The sequence below is a fragment of the Miscanthus floridulus genome, chromosome 13, assembly GCF_019320115.1.
Source record: "Miscanthus floridulus cultivar M001 chromosome 13, ASM1932011v1, whole genome shotgun sequence".
NCBI classification, from domain to species: domain Eukaryota; kingdom Viridiplantae; phylum Streptophyta; class Magnoliopsida; order Poales; family Poaceae; genus Miscanthus; species Miscanthus floridulus.
The window spans coordinates 82,399,549-82,415,234 of record NC_089592.1 but is presented as its reverse complement, the minus strand read 5'-3'; the positions used below and the strand labels follow the sequence as shown (position 1 = coordinate 82,415,234).

General features: G+C 41.8%; 1 protein-coding gene across 1 annotated transcript in view; it reads left to right on the top strand.

Annotated features, from left to right (window-relative positions):
- Positions 1–11,131, top strand: part of LOC136500890 (uncharacterized) — a 72,238-nt gene extending 61,107 nt beyond the window's left edge. The window contains exons 2-4 of the mRNA XM_066496353.1: positions 10,299–10,541; positions 10,660–10,788; positions 10,869–11,131. Of these exons, the coding sequence (XP_066352450.1) occupies positions 10,329–10,541; positions 10,660–10,788; positions 10,869–10,940 (414 nt within the window). The 5' untranslated portion in view covers positions 10,299–10,328 and the 3' untranslated portion in view covers positions 10,941–11,131. The remainder of the gene's footprint in view (positions 1–10,298; positions 10,542–10,659; positions 10,789–10,868) is intronic.
- The last annotated feature ends 4,555 nt before the right edge of the window (positions 11,132–15,686 follow it).

The following is a 15,686-nucleotide window of genomic DNA, read 5'->3' as shown; positions in this document are numbered from 1 at the left end:
AGACGATTTTTAAGCCTAATTAATCCGTCATTAGAACATGTTTACTATAGCAAATCATTGTCAAATTATGGACTATTTAGGCTCAAAAGATTCGTCTCGTAAATTAGTTACAAACTATATAATTAGTTTTGTAATTAGTCTATATTTAATACTCTATACATGTGTTAAACATCTAATAGAACCACGACTATAGGAGTGCAACGAACACCTTAGGAGAGAGAGTGCCGCCTACGCAACGAATCGATGTATCCAAAAATCGATTCATTGTCTGTAGTGGTGAGTCGACGTGAGCAGAGACATAGGGCCCTCAGACGGGACAGCCTCTCCTTGGCCCTTAGCCGTATGAAGAAATCATTTTTTATTGCTAATGGCCGCTGATGAACTGATGCTAAAGTTTGCATCGACTCTTCTCTCTCTCTTCTTCATGGGTCGATGTGCTCCAGTCGATGAACGACTCATTCTGGTGACACGTAGGACGTTGCATCGGTTTGTTTCGCCACTGGAGAAGCCCTAATAGGGATCCCATGCAATCATGTTGTGGCCTTTCTCACGCATGAGAGGACACCAGCGGAGGGAGCACGCCTAATCTACTGAAACCTACAACACGATGTATATAAAATTCAATATAATGCCATGCAGAGACAAGTGCAAATGAGAGAAGTGCAAAGGTCTTAAAGTTCTGCCACCAGCAACACACCCAAAAAATTATATCGAGACGTGACTAGAAAACTCTAATAAAATAAAAGATTTATTATTTTTTAAATTTTCCAACCTTTGTTTTTATTATTTAAATTTAGAGAGTGAAAAAATAAATGTTTTTTTTATAAATTCTTATAATTTAAATTATATGTTGCACCTCATGCTGTTGCATAGAGTTTTTAAAAAAATAATCTTAAATGTTTTCATCTATGCTGGGGTTGACACAAATCATATCTTCCAAATCTCTAAAACCCTAAATCTGGATTGGATTTTCAAAACCCTTTGGAAAGCGCTAGACCAAATCTTTTTGGGCTAAAACCCTAGTGTACCAACCATCATCTCTCTTCTCTTCACACAATTATTCCATTATCATCATCGGTCAATTAAGCCATATCAATATCACTCCACTAGCTCAAGTTAATTTAGTTCGGGATGTGCTCATCTTGACTCCATCTCTCTTGTCATTCTTTTCAAGCCATCATCAGTAATTCTTCGAGCCAAAGTTCTAACATAAACCCTTGTCAATCTTGGTCCAACTCATCTTATCTTTCTCTCTTTTCTTCAGGCTCAAATTCATTCTTGACTCGAGCCAACCTAAGGTTACAACACATTCTCAAATTCTACACATCATGCATGTATATTCGTTAAGTTAGTTTTTGTGTATTAGCAATTTTAGAAGTGAGTAATTTAGAAGTATATGTAGAATTCAATGATATTTTTTTATAACAAAGAGGTCGGTAATACATATTTTTGGTTTTGTTTATGTTATTATTAACGAAGGTGGGCTATTTATATGCAAATTTAGTGGGTTACTTTAGAACACACTTTTTTTTTATAATAGCATAGATAGGTAATTTACATAGAAATTAGTGGGTCCTTTTAGGTTACTTTTAGTAATGAAAGAGATGGTCCAATCTATAGGCAAATTTGCTGTTGATTATTTTATAGTAAAATAGGTGGGTAATTTATATAAAAATTAGGGTTTAATTTAGATTTTTATTGTGGTAGAAGGTGTATAATTTAGATAAAATTTAGGGGGTCATTTTCACAGTGGCAGATGTAATTAATATATATATATATATATATATATATATATATATATATATATATATATAGAACATATACAATGTTCTTTCTTAAACTCACTCTCTAAATTGTCACTTGGAAAATCCTTTGAATAAAAATCGCTCTCAATATATTTTCACCCTTCAACAACTTCTCTATATCTTGTCCAAATTTTGTAGAGCCAGCCCCGCACTCCATCTTTGGCTAGCAAGAAATCAAAAATAGAGGATGCCAATATTTTGAGATCTATTTTTGGAAGCTAACGGCTACTTCTGGAAAAACCAGCCTAGGTTCGTTTCCCAAATTGGCTCAGTCCGGTTTTGTCTAAATTGGTGTATATAACAACTATTTTTTGTGGGAGGTCTATTTATACACCCTCCCATGGTCCTTGGAGGGCTTTTGATGCTTTAGAGAGTTGCCAAAATTTAGAATAGGCGAGATAGATAGATAGATAGATAGATAGAGAGAGAGAGAGAGAGAGAGAGAGAGAGAGAGAGAGAGAGAGAGAGAGAGAGAGAGAGAGAGAGAGAGAGATCCCAATTCACCATTTGTGGGATTTGAATGAAATTTATGATATCCATTGAATTAGAGACCATGAATGAGCCTTTGTGAGCTTGTGTGAGCAATAGAGAGCTAAGCAAAGACTTGATCACTTCTTGACAATGTCAAGTTCGTGGAGCATTTGTTACTCTTGGAGCTTAACTCCAAGATGACTAGGCGTCAATAGCAAGCGCCCAAGTTTGTGGAGTGCCGCAGGAAGTTTGTGCACACTGCAATCTTTCCTTGGAAGGGAAAAGAGATCAACCAGTGGAGCATGGGAAGTCGTTGAAAGAGACCTAGTTAGAGCTTGACCTTGGGTGGTCGCTCATAGCTTCCACAACAGAGATGTTGGATCCAAGTGAAGATCCAAACTCTAGGAAATATGCCGTTATGTCTCCTTGTTTGGTTTGCCACAAATTCTTATTTACATTACATTTAATTAATATATTTGAGCTTCCACTTGTGTCTACTCGGTTGTGTGTTGGGTGTAGGAGCACTTGGAATAAGTTGAAAAACATCCACAGAGACCACACAATACCTTGGTTTGTACAGGAAGAGGAGTGGATCAAAAACAACTTTTTTTGTGCAGGTTCTGCAAAAACTAGCCAAGGTCGGTTTTGTCAGGATGTTCAGACTAGTCTGTAAAAACCAACCTAGGCCGGTTTGGCAAATCGGCCCAAACCGGTTTTGATAGACTTTGCTCAATTTGTTATTTTAATTGCTAACTTCGCTTGAGAAAGTTTGTAGGCATATTCACCCCCTCTAGGCATGGACTCGGTCATTTCATCCTTCTATTGCTTTCTTCTCTCCCCCTTTCTTTAATTGACTATCCATGTCGACTGAGGCCAATTCATGCTTGATAATCTTCTAGACTATTTTATTGGAGTTAAAAGGACACCAAATTTGTTATATATCATGGTAAACATAGGAAATTTCTTGTACAATATATTTTTAAATACTACAAAATATAGTACAAGGATGGAGAAGAGTGTAGAATGCATGACACACCAAGGGATATGGAGTTCTACAAATAGGGGTGCTACCCTCGCCTTTGTTATATCATGGCCTACATTCTCTTGTTGTGAGCCACAATTAAGTAGCACAACAAGAATGACATGATATGTCTTAGGGTCCCAGTGTCATCATGTTAAAGTAGCAACAATAATAAGTATAAATCTCTTATAAATCATGTTTGTAGTGAATAAAGAGTGGAGTTCTCTTATGGAGGGTAGGTCTCTCATTTTAGTACTAGGTGAAAATCATTGATATAACAAGCTAATTAAAATGTAGAAAACACAAGTAACATCCATCTGTTAGAGAAAAAATATTTTTATAAATCATAATCATGTATAAAGAGAAGATATATGATTAAAAACACTTCGCATTTTAACTAGCAAGGTCACAAACAACAATGAGACCATAGCCACACACAGCCGCATGTTCGCATTTGTTCTACCAAGATGATTTCGAGGCGAGAGTCGAAGGACAGATTCCTCGATCTAATCCTAACCTCATGTTAGTTTAGTAGCAGCTTGTACCGCTCAGTGCTCTGGCGTTAGCATGAGTGGCGAACGCCGATGAACAGGAGTGCTTCCTGGACTTGCATATGACACTGGGCATCCGCGAGGCACCGCCAGGGCTGGTGTGGTCACCTGACATCTTGTAGTGATAGCATGATGTAACTACTTTTGAGTTGTACATTGATCACTTGTCTTTTATATGCAAACTTAATGAATATGAATGAACTACTAGTAAGGCATAGTTCATCTTTTAGCCCACGCCATGCTTTTTGCAACTTTACAAATGCCTATTAATTGTCCTTTGCATCCACCAAATATTAATGTTGGAATAAGTCCTCTAAGTACAATCGTACTAGCGATACTGCGGTTAAGCTTTTATAGGTGCTGTAGACTTGGTGATCACCCGAGCGAAGCTTGGGTGAAGTCGATGGCTTAGCAGAAGATGGGATTTTTGAACTATGTGATTCTTGATGGTTGGTTCGTAGCGTGTAACCATACAACTTGATCCTGAGATACAACCAGCCGAGTGGAGGTTGCGGATGGCGACTCCAAGGACCTTCCTGCGACCCCTAGGTTAGTGCTGCGTTTGTCGGATGGACGACGTGTGGTACTAGCTCAGCCGATCGGCGTGGTTGACAGCCTTGGTGCTGGAGGATGCCACAGTGGTCCTCATCCCAGAGGAGGCTGTGTCACTTGCGGGGCAAACGCCATTGATGTGGTATATGCAGCGACCACCATTCGGCGGCGGTAGAAACTAGAAATGCATATGTTGAGAAGCATGTTTATTTGTTTAGTAGCCACTTCAGTCTGAGATTATCTTTTTCCTTGACCCATGCTTCAATTTAAGACCTTGCAAGTGTTTTTGTAGACTTGTATTAATATGACAACCTTCCTTCAGCATAGCCCAGCTATTAAATGATAATGCCTGAGATGCACGTTCACTTCTAGCCAAATCAACAAAGTTATGCATGGTACACTCGAATGTGCTTACACTTACCCATTTTATACCATGAAACAAATATGAGTAAATTATCATTTCTCACCACACTAGCAACAAGTGTTGTTGACTTGTAGTTACCCAAGGACTCACTAGCAGAACTTTTTTTTTGTGGAAGTTGGGAGGGGAGGCCCCTACCTAATTTGTATTAAAAATTAAAATTGCAAACTGTACATATGCAGGTTCAAAGGCGCCATGAGGCTCACAGAAGCGACAAGAGAAAATACAAGAGAAAGAAGCAACAGAAATGCAGAAGAAAAAGCTACAAAGAACAAGAGAGAGAAAATACAGAAAAAGAACATAACTGAACAACATCCTGAGAATCCTAAAGTTCTCAAATTAAAGGCCCGCTTGCTCTTGCAGCCGGTTGTTCCCAAATTTGTGTCCATGCATGCCTTGATAGCCAAACTCCTTGGTTCCTTCTTTGTTCTATGTTTCCAGAGTTGTAAGGTTTGCACTACATTTTCTTTGATTGCTGAGCAAGGTGTTGTAACTTTGTCAAATACTCTTCTGTTTCTTGCCAACCAAATATTCTAGGCTATTGCAATTAAAATAGTTGGAACTTCAGTACCAGCTTGTACCAAGTGATTTTGTTCTGTTGTCATTAGAGCTTGAGCCATGTTTGTGTGCTGATTTAGTGTGAATCCTAAGGCTGTCCATACTTGAGTTGAATATGGGCATCTGAAAAAGCATATGTTCAATATTTTCGTCTTCATTACAGCCATAGGGGCATAAGGCATTATCCATCTATGATATTTTTTTGCTAGGATACCTCTTGTCTTCAGTCTTCCCTTTGTTGCTTGCCAAGCGAAGATCTTACATTTTTTGGGAGCTAAAGATGACCAAATATCTTGCGCTCTATTGGGCACAGGACTCCTCCAAAGGTTAGCATGAAGTAAGCTGTTCTGACCGTGAATTCCTTAGTTGGTCCAAATCTCATCTCTCTTGTATCTTCAAGATCCGTTAGCTGAACACTATCCAGTTGATTTAGTAACTGAAATAGTTCATGTTTTGCTCTTCTAGAAGTTAAAGCTCTTGTACGAATTTGACATCCCAAATCTGATTTGCAGTCTTGGACGGTGACATTTTGGTTTAAAACATGTGAAAATAGGTGAGGGTATTGGCAAGCTAAGGGCTTTTTATTAAGCCAACTATCCAACCAAAAGGCAGTGTTGTTCCCTTTTCCCACTGTTACTATTATCATTGCCCTATAGAGGTCAATCAACTGCATCAGTTGTCTCCAAGCCAAAGTAGTCTTGTTGATTTTATCTCCTATTCTTTTTTTGGTTGGAATAAACTGAATTTCTTATCCAGTTAAGTAGTCAATCAACGAGCAGACCTTTCGATGGTCTGGAAGAATCATTTATCAAATCACAAGTGATGGAATGGAATTAGGCAGCGGCTATTTTGCATGAATTTACCAAGCCTTTTTCTTTTCTACATGCAACCAAGCAGTAGGCAAACCAGTTTAAGTATTTGGTGTGATCTCGAGCTGCTTTCATTCAAGTATGTCTCTCCTTACCCCGCAAAAAAAGTATGTGTCTCCTTTCCTGCTTTGAGCTGGTACAAGAACACAAAGTACAGTGAGATGATAATAATCACCAATTAGATATCAAACAAACTACTAACAGTACCCACCTTCACACACATAAATAAGTTCTTTCAGGTGGTCCAACCTCTGTAAGGTTTTTCTATATATGTTCCCTTCTGTACAAATAAACAGCATATATAATAAGAGCACCCACAGTGTTGCAGAAAAGCGATGCTTGGGAAGGAGAGAGAGTATCGAAGCATTGTTTCTCAACACTGCAGGACTGATGCTTCATTTTCAAAATCAAGCATCAAGGACTAAACAGGCATCGGTGCCCAATCTTCTGATCCAATAAAATAATATTTCTTTTGAAGATGGCAGTTGGTCAACGGTAAAAACCACACTCTCAGAAGATGGTAGTATCCTCGTATGAAGTCTGATGACTTCGGATATCTGTCAGCCTCGTATAGGTATAAGTCTAGTTTACGCACTAGGTGTGTATGCATGTGTGGTGGTGTGAGTAGGTGCGTAAGTTCAGATACTACAACTTGTACTTGGAGTGTTGAGGCATAAAAAAAATACCATTGCTCAAACTTGTGTTACTGCTATATATACATGCATATATGGCGGTTTGCATACATCAGCAATTGAGAAAATACACTACAAACATCAGAAACCAGCTATCGCCATGGATAGCTCCTCATCAACAAGTTTCACAGACATTCTCAACTCCTCAAACATCAATTCAGATCTACAAGATACAAACACACAACATCAACATCAATTTTCTTCAACAGCATTATGCCATGAACCATCCCCCCCCACCACCACATTTTCCTCCAAATTTTATGGTCATTACCTACACAACATGAACCCATTTCCAGGTCCCTCAAGCTACCAGAACCTTTCTTCCACACCATACCATGGAGGGCCTTACCAAGGCAATATTGCGCCGTACCTGCAAGGAGTGCCAGGTGGTTTCACAAGTAGTCCGTACCTGCAAGGAGTGCCAGGTGGTTTCACAAGTAGTCCAGCATCTCCAGTTGGATCGATGGCCTTCTTTCCAGGTAGTGGAGGGAGTGCTTTGCGAGCTGATGAAAGGAGTCCAATCGCTTCGGCCTCTCCAGTTTTAGGACAACAAGCGCCGTAGCATGATCCTGCCAATGGCACTGAAGAGTGGAGTGAAAATAGCGCATATGAGGCTGAAAAGAAAGGGGTCGTATAATTTGGAAAAAGGACGACCTGCGACTAGTAAGTGCTTGGTTAAAAAACGTGAAAAAGATAAGTTGTAAGCAGAACATCAAGGAGCACGAAAAGATGTTGAGCGTGCATTTGGAGTTTTGCAAGCTTAAGTACCCCAGCAACTACGTGGCATATGAGATCACTTGCTGACATCATGTATGCACGTATCATACTGCATAACATGATTGTTGAGGGTGAAAGAGACACATACAAAGAGGAAACGGTATGCCTAGCACCGGGACGTCAGGATGGGACGTCGCGTCCGGACGTGACTCTGACATCTACGTCGCTCCTGGCGCAAGGACCCGCGCCCACCCCGCGCCCTGCACGGGGAAACCCACGTGGGTTGACCCACGGCTACACCCCAACAGCAGCAGCGACAGCCACCGGCCGCGCCGTGCAATACTCCAATCTACTTTTGCAACATCCAGTTGAAACCTTTGCAATATACGTCTAAAACAGATGAAATATTTGGAACATGCAGTTGAAATACCATTGCAACATATGCAACATCCCGATCTACTTTTAAAACATCCAGATGCAACACTTGCAACATACAAAAGAAGACAGATAAAACACTTGAGACATGCGGCTGAAACACTTGCAATATGCGTGTACAAAAAGCAGATGAAACATTAGGGATAGACGCTTGCAACATACGTGTACAACCATTGTAATATATGCAACATCACAATCTACTTTTGAAATATCCGTCTGAAACAATTGAAACATACATCTGAAACAATTGAAATACTTAAAACATTGGCTTGCAACATGTCTGAAAAGCATCCAGAAACACTTGAAACACAGCATCGCCGCGCATCCATGACCTACCTGGTGCGCAACTGCGGTGGCGCAGGCTCGCTGGATGGTGCGCGCCCGCACACACGCCATGCTCGCCGTCAGCTGAGGGAGAGGAGATGCTGCCGGATCTGGAGAGGGCACCGCCGGCTGGGGTACGGGAGAGTCAGCAGCTTGCTTGGATCTCACCGGGGTGAGGGGGGAGGGCCACCGGATCTACTGACGTTGGGTGCTCCCGGTGGGTGAGGACGCCGAGGTGGGGGAGGGGCGCCGCCGCCGGCTAGGGAGGCAGCCATGGCCGCGCGTCGGGGTAGGCGCGGTGCGCGAGCGAGGAAGGGAGGAGGAAGCGAGGAACTGGGTGCAGAAGTGAGCGAGTGAGGCATCCGTCTCTTCCGGACGTCTTAATTGGAGCATTACCGAGGAGGAAAGTAAGTTGTTGGGTGAGGTGGGTCCCATTTTTTTACGGGGCATCACCTGGGTACATTGCAATTTAGAAGAGAGGTGAAGCATTGAGGTTTGCACGAGATGTGAAAAGACATTTGAAGCCTCAGCACACCGCGGGTGCTCTAATTATCAGTGCACGCAGTGGCGGACCCAGGATTCAGTCACGACTAGGGCCAAATTTCAAATGCGAAATACCAATAGTTACACCATAGTCTATATGACTATATATATATATGTGTGTGTGTTATACTGGTCGAGAGCAACATGATGCTAAAGTTCTAGTCCTCTTCATCTTCTAAACAAATTAAGAAATCTATAAAATTATATTTTAATTGGAATCAAAAGTTCAAACTCTACATAGAAATGACAAAATTGAAATTTTAAACCTAGAAGTTAGAATCAAAATCAGCAGAGAATTGAAATAAAGAGAAGAAATCACTTCACTCTTCCTATTCCAGAGTTCCTGCTATGCTAGCGCAGGGCTCCGCCCGACGAGCGACGGCGTAGCGAAATTGGAAACTGGAAATTTGGAATCAAAATCAGTTTCAGGTCTAAATCTAACAAGGGAAGCTTGCTCAGTTGCTCTGCTCGCATGCAAGGAAGGAGCCGGGCAACCAGCAGCGGGCGGGCGGCCGGCGCCGCCGCGCCGGGCTGAGGAAAGAGCCGCGCCGTCGTCGTCGTAGAGTGTAGAGTGGAGGGGGCGAGGCCATGGAACCGGAGCGCGGAGCGGAGGGCTGGAGGGGGTGACGGGCGACGGCGGCGCCGACGGGCAGTGCAGCGTGGGCGACGGGTGGTGGTGGCAGTCATGAGTCTCGTGAAGTGAGCAAGCTACGGAGCGAGAAGGCAATCCCCGAGCGGCTCTAGTGCTCTGTTGCCTGGCTTGCTTATGTTGGGCTGCTTGATGGGCCAAAAACTGAAGACTTGCTCTCTTGTTACATGGGCCACAACTAGGTCATAGCTTGCTGTCCTAGTGTTGGGTCCGCCCATGAGTGCACGGGTGGTAACATCATATAGCTGTTTGCTGGTAGTTTGGTCTCTGTTGCAATGCTTTTGGAAACGTACGTATTGTCAGAAGCAGTGGCGCAGAAAGTTCAAATATGTGTATATGCTTCGTGTCACAAGTTATTAAGAACATCTCTTATTAGCATATTATTAGTACACCCTGTTTCCCAGCAGATGCGAATATCAGTTGCTCCACAATATTCGGCAAAACGGATCCGTAAAGTCGGCAAAAACACAATATTTGTTAGTGCAACTGATGATATTATCTCTATCCTGCTGTACGCTATCAGCCTTGAAGTTGACTCGTTGACCGTGCATGCGGGAGAACGTTGAACGTGTGGCAGCGGCGATCCGAGGTGGATTCGGGTGGGGCCATGGCGTCAGAGAGCGTTAGGCTTCCTTCCACTCGCTGTCGCTGGTTTTGTTATCCACAAAAGTAGAAGGGGCGGTGGGGAGGCCGCAGCCGCACAGGCACAGCTCCTGCGGGATGGCGCAGTGGAGCAGCGTGGCCGCGAGCCTGGACCGGTGGATTGGGCTTGGGGCATGCCGCTGCAGCTCGCCGCTGCCACCGTTCCGGGCGGCGCTGCCGCGGCGCAGGCGTGCGGAGAGGAACGTCAGGATCGGCTGCGCCTCCGTCCCACGGGAGCTCGGCACGGCCGCGGAGGCGGAGCTGCCGCCGGTGGTCGTCGAGGGCACCGAGGTTAGTGATCGATCTCAGCACCGTTCTTTCTAGATGCTGCTGGCGCTGCTGCACGGTCATACGTAAAAGCTGCTGATGCTTCGGTTCTCCATGTGGTCGTCTCGTGAATTGTTCCAAGGAAGAAGCTGTAGCGTGCGAAGGGTGCGACGGCATGGGGTGGATGCTCTGCGACTTCTGCAAGGGGAAGAAGAACAACGTTAAGTCGGAGGGCACCCGGGTGTACCGCCGTTGCCCAACGTGCAAGGCGGTCAGTAATTCAGCTCTCTCGCGGTGGCTCGTGTAATCTTTCTGAAATTTTGATGAACATTCCCCGTGGCATGCATGCAGGCGGGCTTCATCCTGTGCCCAAGATGCAGGGTGTACAAGTGCATCACCTTCCCGGAGAGCAACGAATCATGAGCGTATCATGGTGGCCGCACTTGTGGGATGCAGATTATGTCTGCAGAAGGAATCTGTGTGAATTATTATTAGTATATTATGACCATGTTTAAAGAACAATTATTATCTTCTGATCATGTTCATAAGAGAACATCTCTGTAACTATCGGTTTTAATTTCATATAGGTAACGTGACCGTGCGTTGATACAGGACAGCTAAACTTTTATACTAAAAACACACGGATCGCATATAATAAGATAACAATACTGTAAAAATAAATACCAATATTAAAGTGACATTTAATCTAAACAACCAAACTATGGTGGTATTTCGTCACATGACAGTGAATTTTATGGACTGAAAAAAATGAGTCCTCATTGAATCCTTCTACAGCCACCAAACTACCGCGGCAAACAAGAGTAGTGCTAAATGAGTACAAAATTTTACAAAAGCTGAAGGGCATTCAGGATCCTCGACCCCTGCAATCTGCTCTCTCACTACCTATTCCAATTGAATAGGATCCGGAAGAAATGAAGGAACAATATTAGTCGGTACAAGCAAATAGCAATATATTGAGATAAGTGATAAATTAGAACACTGAGTGCTTAGATTAACTACTGGGCATCTACCAAGAGGAGGCACAGGAAGGTGTTTTTTGGTTGAACAAAATGAAAGCAATATCAACCTGCAAGAATCGAAGGACAAGACGTCTAGGACCCTTGCACTGCCTCCCGTGCAGCTGCTCCAGCGGCAAGACCTTCACAACAACCTACAACAATGTACTCCAACCTTCTGGTACCAATCCTCTTGCTGCTGCACCACCACTGCTGCTATCTTGGACGAACAGGTCGCTGATCAGCTACAAATACTTAAGGAATTAAGTGTTCTGATATTATAAAAAAAATCATATCAATAATCTCACATGCAAATAAAAAATGAGTGCATAAGTAATTATATGGTAGCATCGTCTGACTGCGTGTTCGCAGTACCCAATCATGTTGTAAACTAACTTGCTACGATGGCATTTAATCAAGCAAAAAATATGTAACAATACAAAAGAGGGGTTGGTGTCCAATAATTGAGCTATGATTGGGTAAATGGATACAATGTTCACTCCACAGAACACCATGTAAATATTTGTGAATGTCAATAATATCAGTAATATACAGAGAAGATATTTTGAAATACTTGCATTTGCCTGTACAAATCTTGCCTATTGGCTCATGCCCCCATGGAACAAAATAATTATTACCTGATCAATATCAAGGATCAAACTAAACCTTTAGTTGCTCCATGTGACTTGCCATCTCTAGATTAAGCCTCCCATATTCTGCTGCTGCCAACTGAGCTAACAATTCCTGCTTCCGCTTTTCCAACTGAAAGATACACAAAAAAGCAAATGCGCTGAATAAAGACTTAGGAACCGACAACCACCAGTTCTAGAGCGAAAGCACTTCATAGTCAGTATAGCATATGAGTTATCAAAAAGAAGAACTATAGCATGCCAATTGCATAACGATCAGAGAGTAGTACACTTTGTACTGAACAAACTAATCCTACAAAGTAGCAGAATAATAGTACAAGGTTACAAGCACTAACTAATAAGGTTATGTGCTCCTATGTACTACTGAAAATCAGGATAGCACCATCATCATCGCTGAAAAAGGTAGCACGAGCTCAAGCTGCCTTTTATCTATGCTTCTTTCTAGCATTGTAAACATTTATCTACGCTAACTCATTTGCCCTTTACGTCAATTTAAGTGCTAATATTATTTCTGACTGATCGTAGTGAGAATCTGAGAGCAATATGTCATAGCCCACTGATAAAAGTGTTGTACTAGGGGTTCTAGTGCAAGGGACACCGAGAAAATGACACTACGAGCATGTAAGGTTAAATCACCTGCAAATGAAACATCAGGGCTACATCAGGCAAGGCATTCTGCTGCTTACCGTTTTACTTGTTAAGCAAAGTCTAATGATCTCTGCATTCCAATCATAGAAAATAAAGTCTGTCAAAACAATGTCAACTATTGGCTTATATATATCTCTTGTGTTGGACTGTGTTATTCCAAGTTGGTGGGCTCCAGTGGAAGGGACACCTTGAGAAACTATGTGTTTTAGCCTCTATACATGCGCTTGAATATGGTTATGTAAAATAATAGTGTGAAACCATCCTAATGCAGCTGCTCGCTATTTCATTTGACAGCAGCAACTGACGACAAAATCATACAAATATTTCAGGCTATTTGAGAATGTGCAAAATCATACAAATATTTTATATGTTCTGACTGCAGAAAATATTTTATTTTCATATGTTCAGGCTGACATTACCTGTGACAAAACCATACTAATATCCTACTCAGTTTTGCAAGGAACCCCACACTGAAAGTAAACTGTCAGAAGCAAAAAAAGTGCACAAGACTGGTTGAAGTTGTTTTCCCCCAGAACTAAGGATATCCTCCCAGCCTTGACATGGGACAATGAATACGTCAAGCACATACTGTAATTAGCATCAAGCAACAGAAAGGTGGTTGTATCAAGGGAATGCTCTAACCACAGTAACTTTGACACTGTAGCAACAGAAAGGGGGTTATATTAAGGGAATCTAATTGCTTGTGCACTAAACATTTTGCAGTGTCAGAAAGATACGACAAGATCAGCTAGGGTTCTGCAAAGATGTGTTTAACCGGGTGAGGAACCACAAAGACGCCCAAGCACTATGGTCGGATATTTGTGCGCTCCATAAGGGAACAAAGAGCGAGCGTGAGGAACGCTATCATCTTGTTATGAAAAAGCTAAATTCATTTGAGATGCTTCCCAAAGAGAGTGCTAATGAAATGTACTCACGCTTGAATGTTCTTGTAGAGGAAGTCAATGAGCTTGGACTTACTTAAATGCAATCATCCGACGTTGTAAAAAAGATTTTGAGTGTCCTCCCCATTGACAAATATGGGCATATTATGATCGTGCTTCATCAAGGTGATCTTTCCACCGCTACACCGACATAAATCTTGAGAAAGATCAATGCTCATGAGATGTACATGCACATCGCACCTCAAGATGGCTCATCCTCTACAAAGAAGAAAGAAAAAGACTTAGCATTCAAAGCTAGCCAAGAGAAGGGCAAAGCAAGGCTTGAGTATGAGAGCTCAAGTGATGATGAAGTTTATGATGCTAGTCTTGCTCTCATGGTGAGAAGAACCGCCAAGATGCTAAAGAAGCTCAACAAGAATGGTATCAAGTTTGATAGGAAGAAAATGAAGTTCTTCACTAGCTCTAGAAGGAAGCCAATCTCTGAGATAGATTGCTACAATTGTGGAGAACTTGATCATCTAGCACACCAATGCACAAAGCCAAAGAAAGACAAGTACAAGAACAAGTACAAGGGCAAGAAAGATGACTCAAGTAATGAAGAAGATGAGAAGAAGAAAAACAAGTCATACAAGAAGAAAGATGGCAAGAAGAAGGACTTCCACAAGAAGAAGAAAAATAGGAAGGCCTACATCGTCGGTGATAGGTTTACGGACATTGATTCATCAAGTTGCTCATCCGATGATGATAGTAACAATGAGAAGGTGGCCGCCATTGTGATTGACTCTTCATCATCTTCACCAACACCACCGCTATCATCCTCTACACACCTATGCTTTATGGCCAAGGATGAACGAAAGGTATCAAATGATGATGATAGTAGTAGTGATAATTATGCTAACAATGATGATTGTGATAGTGATAGTGATGATGATGAATTTGAATCACCTTAATATGATGAACTTGTCAAATTGCTAAACAAATATACTAGGATCATTTGAAAGACTAGAGCTAAGAATGATTCTCTTTTAGCTAAATGTGATATAGCCAAAAGGCTAGTGTTGAGCTTAGAGAAGAAAATAATGCTATAACATCCAAACTCAAGGAGCTCAAATCTTCTAAGAAAGAGCTTAAAGAAAAACATGATAAACTTGAGAGGATACATAATGAGCTCATCACTAGCCATAACATGCTAAAAGAAGAATATACTACTCTTAAGATTAATCATGATAATCTTGTCATTGCTCAAGAATATTTATCCAATGAGCCACATGATGCTACTAACAATGTTGTTAAGATTGATATAGCTACAACATGTGATGATTTGATCATTGAGAGCATTGAGCAAAGTTCTAGTAGCAAGGGCAAGTAAGTGGTTGAGACCGATAGTTATGATGAGTATGCCAAGCTCAAGAATGACAATGAAAAGCTCAAGAAAGATCTTGAAGAGCTCAAAACCACCAACACTATAGTGCTAGAAACTCTTGATCATGATGGTGACTTGATTCTTGAGAATGAGAAGCTCAAAGAAGAGAACAAGAAACTCAAGGAAGAGAAAAACAATGATGCACTCAAGGAAGAGAACAAGAAGCTCAAGTTGGAGAAAGAGCATCTCAAGATTGGATTGAGCAAGTTCACTAGAGGCAAGCTTCTTCAAAGTGAGCTACTAATGAACACCATCATGAAGATGGATAGAAGTGGTATTGGGTACTTGGCAAACCAAGAGAAGAAGACTCAAGCTCAACAACAACACAAGTCAAAGCCAAAGCCAAAGAGATGTTTTGAGTGTGGACAAAAAGGCCACTTTGCCCATGAGTGTCAAACTCCACCACCACAACCCTTTCCCAAGCATGCTAGACCTTTTGCTTTCAATGCTCATTACATGCTTAGAAAGGATTTTAGTGGGAAGATGAAAGTCATGTTCTTAGGATCTCCCAACAAGAATAGCCCTAAGAA